The sequence below is a fragment of the Pseudophryne corroboree genome, chromosome 3, assembly GCF_028390025.1.
Source record: "Pseudophryne corroboree isolate aPseCor3 chromosome 3, aPseCor3.hap2, whole genome shotgun sequence".
NCBI classification, from domain to species: Eukaryota; Metazoa; Chordata; class Amphibia; order Anura; family Myobatrachidae; genus Pseudophryne; species Pseudophryne corroboree.
The window spans coordinates 258,212,010-258,228,686 of NC_086446.1; the positions used below are offsets into that span (position 1 = coordinate 258,212,010).

General features: G+C 48.2%; 1 protein-coding gene across 3 annotated transcripts in view; it reads left to right on the forward strand.

Annotated features, from left to right (window-relative positions):
• AURKA (aurora kinase A) overlaps positions 1-16,677 on the forward strand; it is a 114,525-nt gene that overhangs the window by 8,329 nt on the left and 89,519 nt on the right. For 2 of the 3 annotated variants that reach the window (XM_063959027.1, XM_063959029.1), the window contains exon 2: positions 15,715-15,777. In XM_063959027.1, coding sequence (XP_063815097.1) covers positions 15,721-15,777 — 57 coding nt within the window. In that variant the 5' untranslated portion in view covers positions 15,715-15,720. Of the gene's footprint in view, positions 1-14,447; positions 14,575-15,714; positions 15,778-16,677 lie in introns of all 3 variants that reach the window. The other variant, XM_063959028.1, reaches the window with a different exon arrangement.

Here is a 16,677-nt window from a genome sequence, read left to right on the forward strand (position 1 = left end):
TGCAATCAGGATTGTCTATGGGTCTCAAATTGGGATCTATTAAGGTTCAAATTTCGGCCCTGTCAATATTCTTCCAAAAAGAATTGGCCTCAGTTCCTGAGGTCCAGACTTTTGTCAAAGGAGTACTGCATATACAGCCTCCTGTGGTGCCTCCGGTGGCACCGTGGGATCTAAATGTAGTTTTAGATTTCCTCAAATCCCATTGGTTTGAACCACTAAAAAATGTGGATTTGAAATATCTCACATGGAAAGTGACTATGTTACTGGTCCTGGCGTCCGCCAGGAGAGTATCTGAACTGGCGGCTTTATCTTATAAAAGCCCTTATTTAATTTTCCATTCGGATAGGGCAGAGCTGCGGACGCGTCCGCATTTTCTCCCTAAGGTGGTATCAGCGTTTCACCTGAACCAGCCTATTGTAGTGCCTGCGGCTACAAGCGACTTGGAGGACTCCAAGTTGTTGGACGTTGTCAGAGCTTTAAAAATATACATTTGAAGGACGGCTGGAGTCAGAAAATCTGACTCGCTGTTTATACTGTATGCACCCAACAAGTTGGGTGCGCCTGCTTCTAAGCAGTCGATTGCTCGTTGGATTTGTAACACAATTCAACTTGCACATTCTGTGGCAGGCCTGCCACAGCCTAAATCTGTTAAGGCCCATTCCACAAGGAAGGTGGGCTCATCTTGGGCGGCTGCCCGAGGGGTCTCGGCATTACAACTCTGCCGAGACGCTACGTGGTCAGGGGAGAACACGTTTGTAAAATTCTACAAATTTGATACCCTGGCAAAGGAGGACCTGGAGTTCTCTCATTCGGTGCTGCAGAGTCATCCGCACTCTCCCGCCCGTTTGGGAGCTTTGGTATAATCCCCATGGTCCTTTCAGGAACCCCAGCATCCACTAGGACGATAGAGAAAATAAGAATTTACTTACCGATAATTCTATTTCTCGGAGTCCGTAGTGGATGCTGGGCGCCCATCCCAAGTGCGGATTATCTGCAATACTTGTACATAGTTATTGTTAACTAATTCGGGTTATTGTTTAGGGAGCCATCTTTCAGAGGCTCCTCTGTTATCATACTGTTAACTGGGTTTAGATCACAAGTTGTACGGTGTGATTGGTGTGGCTGGTATGAGTCTTACCCGGGATTCAAAATCCTCCCTTATTGTGTACGCTCGTCCGGGCACAGTACCTAACTGGAGTCTGGAGGAGGGTCATAGGGGGAGGAGCCAGTGCACACCACCTGATCTGGAAAAGCTTTACTTTTTGTGCCCTGTCTCCTGCGGAGCCGCTATTCCCCATGGTCCTTTCAGGAACCCCAGCATCCACTACGGACTCCGAGAAATAGAATTATCGGTAAGTAAATTCTTATTTTCTCTATCGTCCTAGTGGATGCTGGGGTTCCTGAAAGGACCATGGGGAACAGCGGCTCCGCAGGAGACAGGGCACAAAAAGTAAAGCTTTACGATCAGGTGGTGTGTACTGGCTCCTCCCCCTATGACCCTCCTCCAAGCCTCAGTTAGATTTTTGTGCCCGGCCGAGAAGGGTGCAATCTAGGTGGCTCTCCTAAAGAGCTGCTTAGAAAAGTTTAGCTTAGGTTTTTTATTTTACAGTGAGTCCTGCTGGCAACAGGATCACTGCAACGAGGGACTTAGGGGAGAAGAAGTGAACTCACCTGCGTGCAGGATGGATTGGCTTCTTGGCTACTGGACATTAGCTCCAGAGGGACGATCACAGGTACAGCCTGGATGGTCACCGGAGCCTCGCCGCCGGCCCCCTTGCAGATGCTGAAACGAGAAGAGGTCCAGAATCGGCGGCAGAAGACTCCTCAGTCTTCTTAAGGTAGCGCACAGCACTGCAGCTGTGCGCCATTTTCCTCTCAGCACACTTCACACGGCAGTCACTGAGGGTGCAGGGCGCTGGGAGGGGGGCGCCCTGGGAGGCAAATGAAAACCTTTTTTGGCTAAAAATACCTCACATATAGCCTCCGGGGGGGCTATATGGAGATATTTAACCCCTGCCAGAATCCACTAAAGAGCGGGAGACGAGCCCGCCGAAAAAGGGGCGGGGCCTATCTCCTCAGCACACAGCGCCATTTTCCTCACACAGCTCCGCTGGTCAGGAAGGCTCCCAGGCTCTCCCCTGCACTGCACTACAGAAACAGGGTAAAACAAGAGAGGGGGGGCAAAATTGTGGCAAAACTATATTAAAGCAGCTATACAGGGAGCACTTATTATAAGGCTATCCCTGTCATATATAGCGCTTTTGATGTGTGCTGGCAAACTCTCCCTCTGTCTCCCCAAAGGGCTAGTGGGGTCCTGTCTTCGTTAAGAGCATTCCCTGTGTGTCTGCTGTGTCGGTACGTGTGTGTCGACATGTATGAGGACGATATTGGTGTGGAGGCGGAGCAATTGCCAAATATGGGGATGTCACCTCCTAGGGGGTCGACACCAGAATGGATGCCTTTATTTATGGAATTACGGGATAGTGTCAACACGCTAAAGCAGTCGTTTGACGACATGAGACGGCCGGACAATCAATTAGTGCCTGTCCAGGCGCCTCAAACACCGTCAGGGGCTGTAAAACGCCCTTTGCCTCAGTCGGTCGACACAGACCCAGACACAGGCACTGATTCCAGTGGCGACGGTGACGAATCAACCGTATTTTCCAGTAGGGCCACACGTTATATGATTTTGGCAATGAAGGAGGCGTTACATATTGCTGATACTACAGGTACCACAAAACAGGGTATCATGTGGGGTGTGAAAAAACTACCTATAGTTTTTCCTGAATCAGATGAATTAAATGAGGTGTGTGATGAAGCGTGGGTTGCCCCCGATAAAAAAATGCTAATTTCAAAGAAGTTATTGGCTTTATACCCTTTCCCGCCAGAGGTTAGGGCGCGCTGGGAAACACCTCCTAGGGTGGACAAGGCGCTCACACGCTTATCAAAACAAGTGGCGTTACCCTCTCCTGAGACGGCCGCACTTAAAGATCCAGCAGATAGGAGGATGGAAAATATCCAAAAAAGTATATACACACATACAGGTGTTATACTACGACCAGCTATAGCGACAGCCTGGATGTGCAGTGCTGGGGTAGCTTGGTCAGAGTCCCTGATTGAAAATATTGATACCCTGGATAGGGACAATGTTTTACTGTCTTTAGAGCAAATAAAGGATGCATTTCTTTATATGCGTGATGCACAGAGGGATATCGGCACACTGGCATCACGGGTAAGTGCTATGTCCATTTCGGCCAGAAGAAGTTTATGGACGCGACAGTGGTCAGGCGATGCGGACTCAAAACGGCATATGGAAGTTTTGCCGTATAAAGGGGAGGAGTTATTTGGTGTCGGTCTATCGGATTTGGTGGCCACGGCTACAGCCGGGAAATCCACCTTTTTACCTCAAGTCACTCCCCAACAGAAAAAGACACCGACTTTTCAACCGCAGCCCTTTCGTTCCTTTAAAAACAAGAGAGCAAAGGGATATTCATATCTGCCACGAGGCAGAGGAAGGGGGAAGAGACAGCAACAGGCAGCTCCTTCCCAGGAACAGAAGCCCTCCCCCGCTTCCACAAAAGCCTCAGCATGACGCTGGGGCTTCTCAAGCGGACTCGGGGGCGGTGGGGGGTCGTCTCAAGAATTTCAGCGCGCAGTGGGCTCACTCGCAGGTAGATCCCTGGATCCTGCAGATAATATCTCAGGGGTACAGGTTGGAACTAGAGACGGATCCACCTCGCCGTTTCCTGAAGTCTGCTTTACCAACGTCCCCCTCCGACAGGGTGACGGTCTTGGAAGCTGTACTCTCAGCAGGTGATAGTCAAGGTACCCCTTTTACAACAAGGAAAGGGGTATTATTCCACTCTATTTGTGGTACCGAAGCCGGATGGCTCGGTAAGACCTATTCTAAATCTGAAATCCTTGAACCTGTACATAAAGAAGTTCAAGTTCAAGATGGAGTCACTCAGAGCAGTGATAGCGAACCTGGAAGAAGGGGACTTTATGGTATCCTTGGACATCAAGGATGCGTATCTCCACGTTCCAATTTACCCCTCACACCAGGGGTACCTCAGGTTCGTCGTACAGAACTGTCACTATCAGTTTCAGACGCTGCCGTTCGGATTGTCCACGGCACCTCGGGTCTTTACCAAGGTAATGGCCGAGATGATGATTCTTCTTCGAAGAAAAGGCGTATTAATTATCCCATACTTGGACGATCTCCTAATAAGGGCAAGGTCCAGAGAACAGCTAGAGATGGGATTAGCACTGTCTCAAGAAGTGCTAAAACAGCACGGGTGGATTCTGAATATTCCAAAATCCCAGTTAATTCCGACAACACGTCTGCTGTTCCTAGGGATGATTCTGGACACGGTTCAGAAAAAGGTTTTTCTCCCGGAGGAAAAAGCCAAGGAGTTATCCGAGCTTGTCAGGAACCTCCTAAAACCAGGAAAGGTGTCTGTACATCAATGCACAAGAGTCCTGGGAAAAATGGTGGCTTCTTACGAAGCAATTCCATTCGGCAGATTCCACGCAAGAATTTTCCAGAGGGATCTGTTGGACAAATGGTCAGGGTCGCATCTTCAGATGCACCAGCGGATAACCCTGTCTCCAAGGACAAGGGTATCTCTTCTGTGGTGGTTGCAGAGTGCTCATCTATTGGAGGGCCGCAGATTCGGCATACAGGATTGGATCCTGGTGACCACGGACGCCAGCCTGAGAGGCTGGGGAGCAGTCACACAAGGAAGAAACTTCCAGGGCGTGTGGTCGAGCCTGGAAACGTCTCTTCACATAAACATTCTGGAACTAAGAGCAATCTACAATGCTCTAAGCCAGGCAGAACCTCTGCTTCAAGGAAAACCGGTGTTGATCCAGTCGGACAACATCACGGCAGTCGCCCATGTGAACAGACAGGGCGGCACAAGAAGCAGGAGTGCAATGGCAGAAGCTGCAAGGATTCTTCGCTGGGCAGAGAATCATGTGATAGCACTGTCAGCAGTGTTCATCCCGGGAGTGGACAACTGGGAAGCAGACTTCCTCAGCAGACACGACCTTCACCCGGGAGAGTGGGGACTTCATCCAGAAGTTTTCCACATGCTGGTAACCCGTTGGGAAAGACCAATGGTGGACATGATGGCGTCTCGCCTCAACAAAAAACTGGACAGGTATTGCGCCAGGTCAAGAGATCCGCAGGCAATAGCTGTGGACGCGCTGGTAACGCCTTGGGTGTACCAGTCGGTGTATGTGTTTCCTCCTCTGCCTCTCATACCAAAAGTATTGAGAATTATACGGCAAAGAGGCGTAAGAACGATACTAGTGGTTCCGGATTGGCCAAGAAGGACTTGGTACCCGGAACTTCAAGAGATGATCACGGAAGATCCGTGGCCTCTACCTCTGAGAAGGGACTTGCTTCAGCAGGGTCCCTGTCTGTTTCAAGACTTACCGCGGCTGCGTTTGACGGCATGGCGGTTGAATGCCGGATCCTAAAGGAAAAAGGCATGCCGGAAGAAGTCATTCCTACTTTGATTAAAGCAAGGAAGGAAGTAACCGCGCAACATTATCACCGCATTTGGCGAAAATATGTTGCGTGGTGCGAGGATCGGAGTGCTCCGACGGAGGAATTTCAACTGGGTCGATTCCTACATTTCCTGCAATCAGGATTGTCTATGGGTCTCAAATTGGGATCTATTAAGGTTCAAATTTCGGCCCTGTCGATTTTCTTCCAAAAAGAATTGGCTTCAGTTCCTGGAGTCCAGACTTTTGTTAAGGGAGTGCTGCATATACAGCCCCCTGTGGTGCCTCCAGTGGCACCATGGGATCTCAATGTTGTTTTGGACTTTCTCAAATCTCATTGGTTTGAACCACTAAAAACTGTGGATTTGAAATATCTCACATGGAAAGTGACCATGCTACTAGCCCTGGCTTCGGCCAGGAGAGTGTCAGAACTGGCAGCTTTATCTTACAAAAGCCCATATCTGATTTTCCATTCGGGCAGAACTGCGGACTCGTCCGCATTTTCTCCCTAAGGTGGTGTCAGCATTTCATCTGAACCAACCTATTGTAGTGCCTGCGGCTACAAGCGACTTGGAGGACTCCAAGTTGTTGGACGTTGTCAGAGCTTTAAAAATATACATTTCAAGGACAGCTGGAGTCAGGAAATCTGACTCGCTGTTTATACTATATGCTCCCAACAAGTTGGGCGCTCCTGCGTCTAAGCAGACTATTGCTCGCTGGATTTGTAGTACGATTCAGCTTGCACATTCTGTGGCAGGCCTGCCACAGCCAAAATCGGTAAAAGCCCACTCCACAAGGAAGGTGGGTTCTTCTTGGGCGGCTGCCCGAGGGGTCTCGGCATTACAACTCTGCCGAGCGGCTACGTGGTCGGGGGAGAACACGTTTGTAAAATTCTACAAATTTGATACCCTGGCTAAGGAGGACCTGGAGTTCTCTCATTCGGTGCTACAGAGTCATCCGCACTCTCCCGCCCGTTTGGGAGCTTTGGTATAATCCCCATGGTCCTTTCAGGAACCCCAGCATCCACTAGGACGATAGAGAAAATAAGAATTTACTTACCGATAATTCTATTTCTCGGAGTCCGTAGTGGATGCTGGGCGCCCATCCCAAGTGCGGATTATCTGCATTACTTGTACATAGTTACAAAAATCGGGTTATTATTGTTGTGAGCCATCTTTTCAGAGGCTCCGCTGTTATCATACTGTTAACTGGGTTTAGATCTCAGGTTGTACGGTGTGATTGGTGTGGCTGGTATGAGTCTTACCCGGGATTCATAAATCCTTCCTTATTGTGTACGCTCGTCCGGGCACAGTACCTAACTGAGGCTTGGAGGAGGGTCATAGGGGGAGGAGCCAGTACACACCACCTGATCGTAAAGCTTTACTTTTTGTGCCCTGTCTCCTGCGGAGCCGCTGTTCCCCATGGTCCTTTCAGGAACCCCAGCATCCACTACGGACTCCGAGAAATAGAATTATCGGTAAGTAAATTCTTATTTTTACCTTCTTTCACTTGTGGTAGGAGAAGAAATGGTGGAAAGATGTAAGCCCAGTGAATCGACAGTGCATCCACTGCTTCTGTCACAGGGTCTAGTGTCCTGGCCACATATCTCAGAAGTTGACGATTTGTCGGGATGCCATTAGATCCACCTGTGGTAACCCCCACCTTCTTACTATTGCGTTGAAGACTTGGGGATGTAGGCTCCACTCTCCTGGATGCATGTCTTGGCTGATAGAATCTGCCTCCCAGTTGTCTACTCCGGTATTGAAGACTGCCGACAGAATTATGTGTCGTTTTTCTGCCCAGGTCAGAATTCTTGTTGCTTCCTTTAGGGCCAACCGACTGTTCGTTCCTCCCTGGCGTTTTATAGAAGTAGCTGCTGTGACATTGTTGGATTGAATTCTCACATGTTGCCCTCTTATTAGACTCTCTGAAGAAGCGCTTTGTAGATAGCTCGAAGTTCCAGCCCATTTATGGTGAGTCTACTCTTGTACTGGGACCATCTCCCCTGAAACTGGTGTTTTTTCAGTACTGTGCCACAACCTCTGAGACTTGCATCCACCGTCAAAATTATACAATCCCAAATTTCAAACCTCTTCCCCATTGCCAGGTTTTTGCGGATCGACCACCAAATCAACAAAATTCTGGTTTGAGACGACAGGCGGATCTTCCTGTGAAGAAAAAGATGCATGCTTTCCCCCTGTGGGATCAGGTCCATCTGGAATGTTCTTGAGTGAAGTCTGCCACACTGAATCACTTCGAAAGATGCTACCATCTTCCCCAGAAGCCGTATGCAAAGGTGTAGAGACACCCTCTGATACTGCAAGACCTGTTTGAACAATGTGCTGATGTCTTGAATCTTGTCCTCTAGTAGAAAGACATTTTAGTTGAGTCGTATCCAGAACCAGACCCAAGAACTGAATTCTTTGGTATGGAAGTTAGTTGGCGTTTTTGAAGTTGACCATCCAGCTGTGTCGAGTCAGAGCCTGATGAGTCAATCTTGCATCCCTGATCAAAATCTCCGGGGACGGGCCCTTGATCAAAACATTGTCCAGGTATAGTATTATTGTTACCCCCATAGATCTTAATTTTGCTACCATGACCGCATGATCTTTGTGAAGATCCTTGGCGCCGAGGACAGACTGAACGGTAACGCTCTGAATTGATGGTGTTCCTTCACTGCAAATCTCCAAATTGGAACATGTAGGTATGTCTTTTTGTCCATAGACACCATGAATTCCTCTTGTTCCAACCCTGCTATGACTTACTATCGATTAGATCTTGAAACGTTAAAATGTTAGAAATTGGCTTAACACCTTCAGGTTTAGAATGGGTCTGACCAGAACCGTCTGGTTTGGGTATCACAAAAAGATTTGAATAAAAACTCCTTCCTCTTTGTGGTACCGGTACTTGGACTATGACATCTGAAAGGATCAACTTCTGGATAGCAGATTTCAATGCCCTTGCCTTTTGAGGGCACTGAGGCAGACCCGTAATAAAGTATTTGCTGTGAGGACATATAAGAAACTCTATTTTGTAACCCTGAGATAATATTGTTGACCCAGATCTCGGGAGTGGTTTCGGCCCAGGCTTCCCGAAACCCTGTCGACCGGGCACCCACCTTGGGAGACCCAAGATTAGCTGGGAGACAGTCATACCATTGTTTCTCTGACGTCCTAGTGGATGCTGGGAACTCCGTAAGGACCATGGGGAATAGCGGGCTCCGAAGGAGGCTGGGCACTCTAGTAAGATTTATGACTACCTGGTGTGCACTGGCTCCTCCCACTATGACCCTCCTCCAAGCCTCAGTTAGATCTTGTGCCCGGCCGAGGTTGGATGCACACTAGGGGCTCTCCTGAGCCCTTAGAAAGAAAGTATAGATTTAGGTTTTTTATTTTCAGTGAGACCTGCTGGCAACAGACTCACTGCAGCGAGGGACTAAGGGGAGAAGAAGCGAACTCGCCTGCTTGCAGCCGGATTGGGCTTCTTAGGCTACTGGACACCATTAGTTCCAGAGGGATCGACCGCAGGCCCAGTCCTTGGTGTTCGGTCCCGGAGCTGCGCCGCCGTCCCCCTTACAGAGCCAGAAGCAAGAAGAGGTCCGGAAAAACGGCGGCAGAAGACATCAGTCTTCACCAAGGTAGCGCACAGCACTGCAGCTGTGCGCCATTGCTCCTCATACACACTTCACACTCCGGTCACTGAGGGTGCAGGGCGCTTGGGGGGGGGGGGGGCCTGAGCAGCAATAAAAACACCTTGGCTGGCAAAAATACCACAATATATAGCCCCAGAGGCTATATATGTGGTAAATACCCCTGCCAGAATCCAGAAAACAGCGGGAGAATAGGCCGCGGAAAAGGGGCGGAACTATCTCCCTCAGACACACTGGCGCCATTTTCTCTTCACAGTGCAGCTGGAAGAAAGCTCCCCAGGCTCTCCCCTGTAGTTTTCAGGCTCAAAGGGTTAAAAAGAGAGGGGGGGGGGGGGGGCACAAAATTTAGGTGCAATATTGTATATACAAGCAGCTATGGGGGAAAATTCACTCAGTTAAGTGTTAATCCTCTCATTATATGGCGCTCTGGTGTGTGCTGGCATACTCTCTCTCTGTCTCCCCAAAGGGCTTTGTGGGTCCTGTCCTCAGTCAGAGCATTCCCTGTGTGTGTGCGGTGCCGGAACAGCTGTGTCGACATGTTTGATGAGGAGGCTTATATAGTGACGGAGCAGATGCCGATAAATGTGATGTCGCCCCCTGTGGGGCCGACACCAGAGTGGATGGTTAGGTAAAAGGTATTAACCGACAGTGTGAACTCCTTACATAAAAGGGTGGATGACGTAACAGCTGTGGGACAGCCGGCTTCTCAGCCCGTGCCTGCCCAGGCGTCTCAAAGGCCATCAGGGGCTCAAAAACGCCCGCTCATTCAGATGGCAGACACAGATGTCGACACGGAGTCTGACTCCAGTGTCGACAAGGTTGAGACATATACACAATCCACTAGGAACATCCGTGACTTGATCCCGGCAATAAAAAAAAAAAATGTGTTACACATTTCTGACATTAACCTCTAAAAATGGGTTTTTATGTTTGGGGAGAAAAAGCAGGCAGTGTTTTGTTCCCTCATCAGATGAATGAATGAAGTGTGTGAAAAGCGTGGGTTCCCCCTGATAAGAAACTGGTAATTTCTAAAAAGTTACTGATGGCGTACCTTTTCCCGCCAGAGGATAAGTTACGCTGGGAGATATCCCCTAGGGTGGATAATGCGTTCACACGGTTGTCAAAATAGGTGGCACTGCCGTTTTAGGAACGGCCACTTTGAAGGTACCTGTTGATAAAAAGCAGGAGGCTATCCTGAAGTCTGTATTTACACACTCAGGTACTAGACTGAAACCTGCAGAGCGTGCTGCTGCAGCGTGGTCGGTGACCCTGTCAAACATACTAGTTTGCTAACATGAGAACATATTAAAGATGTCGTCTTATATATGAGGGATGCACAGAGGGATATTTTGCCGGCTGGCATCCAAAATGAATGTAATGTCCATTCTGTCAGGAGGGTATTAGAGACCTGTCACAGGACAGGTGATGCTGACCTTAAAAGGCGCATAGAGATTCTGCCTTATAAGGGTGAGGAATTTGGGGATGGTCTCTGGGACCTCGTATCCGCAGCAACAGCTGGGAAGAAATATTTTTACCTCGGTTTTCCTCAGACTAAGAAAGCACTGTATTATCAGGTACAGTCCTTTCGGCTTCAGAAAAGCAAGCGGGTCAAAGGCGCTTCCTTTCTGTACAAAGACAAGGGAAGAGGGAAAAAGCTGCACCAGTCAGCCTGTTCCCAGAATCATAATTCTTCTCTCGCTTCCTCTGAGTCCACAGCATGACGCGGGGGCTCCACAGGTGTAGCCAGGTACGGTGGGGGGCCATCTCAAAAATTTCAGCGATCAGTGGGCTCGCTCACAGGTGAATCCCTGTTTCATTCAAGTAGTATTTCAGGGGTACAAGCTGGAATTCGAGATGTCTTCCCCCCGCCGTTTCCTCAAATATGCCTTGCCGACAACTCCCTCAGGCAGGGAGGCTGTGCTAGAGGCAATTAATAAGCTGTATTTCCAGCAGGTAATACTTAAGGTGCCCCTACTTCAACAAGGACGGGGTTACTATTCCACACGGTTTGGGGTACCGAAACTGCATGGTTCAGTGTGACCCTTCTTTATATTTAAAATCCTTGAACACATGCATAAAAAATTCAAGTTCAAGATGGAATCGCTCAGGGCGGTTATTGCAAGCCTGGACGAGGGGGATTACATGGTATCCCGGGACATCAAGGATGCTTACCTGCATGTCCCTATTTACTATCCTTGTCAGGAGTACCTCAGATTTGTGGTACAGGATTACCATTACCAAGTCCAGACTCTGCCGTTTGGACTGTACATGGCACCGAGGGTGTTACCAAGGTAATGGCCGGAATGATGATACTCCTTCGAAAAAGGGGAGTTTTAATTATCCCGTACTTGGACAATCTCCTTTATAAGGGCGAGGTCCAAGGAGCAGTTGCTAGTCGGGGTAGCACTATTTTGGAAAGTGCTACAACAGCACGGTTGGATTCTAAACAGTCCAGAGTCACAGCTGGTTCCTACGACACGTCTACTGTTCCTGGGGATGGTTCTGGACACAGATCAGAAATAAGTGTTTCTCCCGGAGGAGAAAGCCAAGGAGCTGTCATCTCTAGTCAGAGACCTCCTGAAGCCAAAACAGTTATCGGTGCATCATTGCACGCGAGTCCTGGGAAAAATGATAGCTTCCTACGAAGCAATCCCATTCGGCAGGTTCCATGCACAGGCAAGGCCTCTGCTTCAAAACCAGCCGGTCCTGATCCAATCAGGCAACATCACGGCAGTCGCCCATGTAAACCAACAGGGCGGCACAAGAAGCAGGATGGCGATGGCAGAAGCCACAAGGATTCTCCGATGGGCGGAAAATCATGTGTTAGCACTGTCAGCAGTGTTCATTCCCGGAGTGGACAACTGGGAAGCAGATCTTCTCAGCAGACACGACTTCCACCCGAGAGTGGGGGGACTTCATCCAGAAGTCTTCCAAAGGATTGTACACCATTGGGAAAGGCCACAGGTGGACATGAAGGCGTTCCGCCTCGACGAAAAGCTATAAAAGATATTGCGCCAGGTCAAGGGACCTTCAGGCGATAGCTGTGGACGCTCTGGTAACACCGTGGGTGTACCAGTCGTTTTGTGTTCCCCCCCCCCCCCCTCTGCCTCTCATACCAAAGGTACTGAGAATAACAAGAAGGCGAGGAGTAAGAACTAGGTCCTAGTGACCATGGATGCCAGCCTTTTGAGGCTGGGGGGCAGTCACACAGGGAAGAAACTTCCAGGGACTTTGGTCAAGAAAATATATCAGAGGACCCATGGACTCTGCCGCTCAGACAGGACCTGCTGCAGCAGGGGCCCTGTCTGTTCCAAGACTTACCGCGGCTACGTGTTGATGGCATGGCGGTTGAACGCCGGATCCTAAAGGAAAAGAGCATTCCGGAGGAAGTCATTCCTACGCTGATTCAAGCCAGGAAAGATGTAACTGCAAAACATTATCACCGCATATGGCGGAAATATGTTGCTTGGTGTGAGGCCAAAAAAGGCCCCAACAGAGGAATTTCAACTAGGTCGATTTCTGCATTTCCTACAAGCAGGAGTGTCTATGGGCCTAAAATTAGGCTCCATTAAGATACAGATTTCGGCTCTGTCGATTTTCTTCCAGAAAGCATTAGCTTCAGTACCTGAAGTTCAGACATTGTAAAAGGAGTGCTGCATAGTCAGCCCCCGGTTGTGCCTCCAGTGGCACCTTGGGATCTCAACGTGGTGTTGAGTTTCTTAAAATCACATTGGTTTGAACCACTAAAAACCGTGGATCTAAAATATCTCACGTTGAAAGTGGTCATGTTATTGGCCTTGGTTTCGGCCAGGCGTGTATCAGAATTGGTGGCTTTGTCCTATAAAAGTCCTTATCTGATTTTCCATATGGATAGGGCAGAATTGAGGACTTGTCCCCAGTTTCTCCCTAAGGTGGTATCCGCTTTTTACTTGAACCAACCTATTGTGGTGCCTGCGGCTACTAGGGACTTGGAGGATTCCAAGTTACTGGACGTAGTCAGGGCCTTGAAAAATTGTTTCCAGGACGGCTAGAGTCAGGAAAATTGACTCGCTATTTATCCTGTATGCACCCAACAGGCTGGGTGCTCCTGCTTCTAAGCAGACCATCGCTCGCTGGATCTGTGACACGATTCAGCAGGCGCATTCTGCGGCTGGACTGCCGCATCTTACATCAGTGAAAGCCCATTCCACAGGGAAGGTGGGCTCATCTTGGGCGGCTGCCCGAGGGGTCTCGGCTTTACAACTTTGCCGAGCTGTTACTTGGTCAGGGGCAAACACGTTTGCAAAATTCTACAAAATTGATACCCTGGCTGAGGAGGACCTGGAGTTCTCTCATTCGGTGCTGCAGAGTCACCCGCACTCTCCCGCCCGTTTGGGAGCTTTGGTATAATCCCCATGGTCCTTACGGAGTTCCCAGCATCCACTAGGACGTCAGAGAAAATAAGATTTTACTCACCGGTAAATCTATTTCTCGTAGTCCGTAGTGGATGCTGGGCGCCCATCCCAAGTGCGGATTGTCTGCAATACTTGTATATAGTTATTGCCTAACTAAAGGGTTATTGTTGAGCCATCTGTTGAGAGGCTCAGTTATATTCATACTGTTAACTGGGTATAGTATCACAAGTTATACGGTGTGATTGGTGTGGCTGGTATGAGTCTTACCCGGGATTCAAAATCCTTCCTTATTATGTCAGCTCGTCCGGGCACAGTGTCCTAACTGAGGCTTGGAGGGTCATAGTGGGAGGAGCCAGTGCACACCAGGTAGTCATAAATCTTTCTAGAGTGCCAAGCCTCCTTCGGAGCCCGCTATTCCCCATGGTCCTTACGGAGTTCCCAGCATCCACTACGGACTACGAGAAATAGATTTACCGGTGAGTAAAATCTTATTTTTTCCAGTGGGCTTAGGGTCCTGCTTTTGGGTTGCTGACTAGGAACGGCCTCTGTTTCCACGAGATTATCCTCCATAGCCTCTGGCACGAAAGGATTGAGTTCTGAACGAAGTGAAGGTCTGTCCTGAATAACTGTCTGACCGTCTGTGTGGTTTTAGGGTATAAGTAGGCAAGAAAGTTGATTTCCCAGCCATGGCCTGTGAGATCCATTTGTCTAATTCTGGACCGAACAAAGTATCTCCTACGAAGGTATGGGGTATACTGCCATCTGTGGCCTTTGAGACTCAAACAAATCAAAATCTTCAGGTTCCTTGACTTCATCCTCCTTGAAATAAAGGGCCTGTTTTACTTCCTCAATAAGGGATTCTAACCTCTTCACCTCTGAATCTTTCTCTGCAGGGGAAATATCAATGATCTCCTCCCCCGACTCCCTGTCCTCATCTACCAACAGACCCTCTTCTTCCTCTGACTCCTCCTGCAGAAACTGAAGGGGTCTTTTAACTAACCTTCGGACAGTCTGGGAGGGGTAAGTCTAATCACAAATTCCTCCATGGTTTTAAAGAATCCTGCAGCCCATTCTAAATGTTGCTTGCGAGACTCCACCATTTCTCTGGATAAATCAGCTAAGGCACTTCCCCACGAACTAGATGAACCACTACTCCCAGCCTGTGTGTCTCACCCCCCCATTTTGAACACGCATAACAAATCTTTGTAGTTTTGGATGGTGGTTTAGAAGCCATGTTGTAAGAACACGTTCACCCACACTCCACAATCGACAGTCCTGTCACTCTATTGAATTATAATGAGACAGACTGTAGGGAGAAGGGAGCATTGAAACAGCTGGGGAGTGCACAGCTGGTTTAGTCACATAACGTGTGTGTGTGTGTATGTATGTTTTTTATTTTTTTACATGATACTCTGGTACCAGGCCTTGGTTTACAAACCCCACACCACTGCTGTTGCAGGTTGATTCAGGCTTGTCTGCCTCCTTTGCTCCTTTTCTGATGCTTCTCCTATAAGACCTGTCAGCAGTGTCCTTTGAGATATAATATACATATAGAAGAATCAGTGAGCCCTGTTTCCTTCCTCCGTAGCACAATTTTTCAAACTGAAAGGAGAGGGGCGTGAAGGGGGAGGAACCATTCTTCACACCCCAGCTCAGAGGTTCCCTATAAGCCGTGGCTCCCTGGGGTGCCTCGGGAAACATGCAGGGGTGCCCTGGGTTGGTGGTCCAGGACCAATTCAAATTATTCATGGTCAATATAATAGGCAAAACCAGTGCTGGTGGCTGCCAGTCATAAAATATGTGGCCAAACAGAAGCAAATCTTGTCCCTCACCATACAACTGACCCTAAGGATGACATATAAACGCGATCTACTTAATGTAATATTTCTTTATAAATTTCTCAAAAAAATTTTTTTGGCCTATGGGTGCCGTGAAAAAAATTCTAATATTCTAGGGCGCCGTGATTCAAAAAAGTTTGGAAACCACTGCCCCAGCTGTTTAGAATTCCAGTGTCCCCTAGTAGATGACAGGGAAACATTTTTTTTTTTTTTTTTGTGTGTGTGGAGGGGGGGAATAAATGTCTCCTTTTATGCAGTAGTCTTGTGAACGTGTGTGTGACTTTGACTGTGTATTTGATTAAGAAACTTTGCTTTATTATAGGACACTATGGAGCAACGTTCAGCAAAAGAAAATCACAATGGGCATTCTGGCTGTAACGTAAAGGTAAAGAATATGCTAGTGTTCCTGAAATAAAAAAATTCATCTTCAGTGGCAAAATATATAATTGGATGTCACTTTTTAGGATGAGTACACACGTAAAAGATCTGTATGACAGAGCGGTCGATTGGTAACTGTATAGTTTACCTAACTGGACACTTGATGTAGTGGGCCAGACGTCGCAACTGGGTGTGCATTTAAATTTGCCCACCCAGCTGTAATGTCCGTCTTGGCAGACCCCGCAGCGCATGTACAGAAAGTTGACTCATGTTAGACAGGGAACATCTCGTGTATACGATACATTCTACCAGTGTAGCGGTCAAACGTGCTACAGTTGGGTTACAAAGTAATGTTTGCTAATTACCGCACAGCCAAGGCTGTCATTTGTTTCGGTCACACATGGGTCACCAATTAGGCAAGCTTAGCCCAACGAGTAAAGCATAAAAAGCCAAATAGGATTTTACAGGCTTCAAATAACCATTATAAGTGATTTTTAGATCCTACTTGGAACACCCAGCAAACTGCTCCAAAAAACATTTTCCATCTATTGCTAATAGAATTCCTCTCCTGTTAATGCACAGACCAGTTTTCCACACCGTTCAGTGTAATGTAACATCACTAACCTTAAGCTGGGTACACACTGGAGCGACGGACATTTGTTCTGACATTGAAATGAATGTCCTTGAGCCCATATTCTGTATACGCAGTAGAATGAGTTTTATGAAGCACTGAATGATCATGTTTCACCCTTCATAAGCAAAAACAAGTTCACTAGCGATATCGCTAGGTTTAGTGTGCAGAACATCTAACCTAGCATCCGTCACTAGCAACCACATTCATGCAATCACCTGAACACACTGAGTGTTGTAGCCAGTTTGTCGTTTTGAAACTGCAAATTGGGCTGAC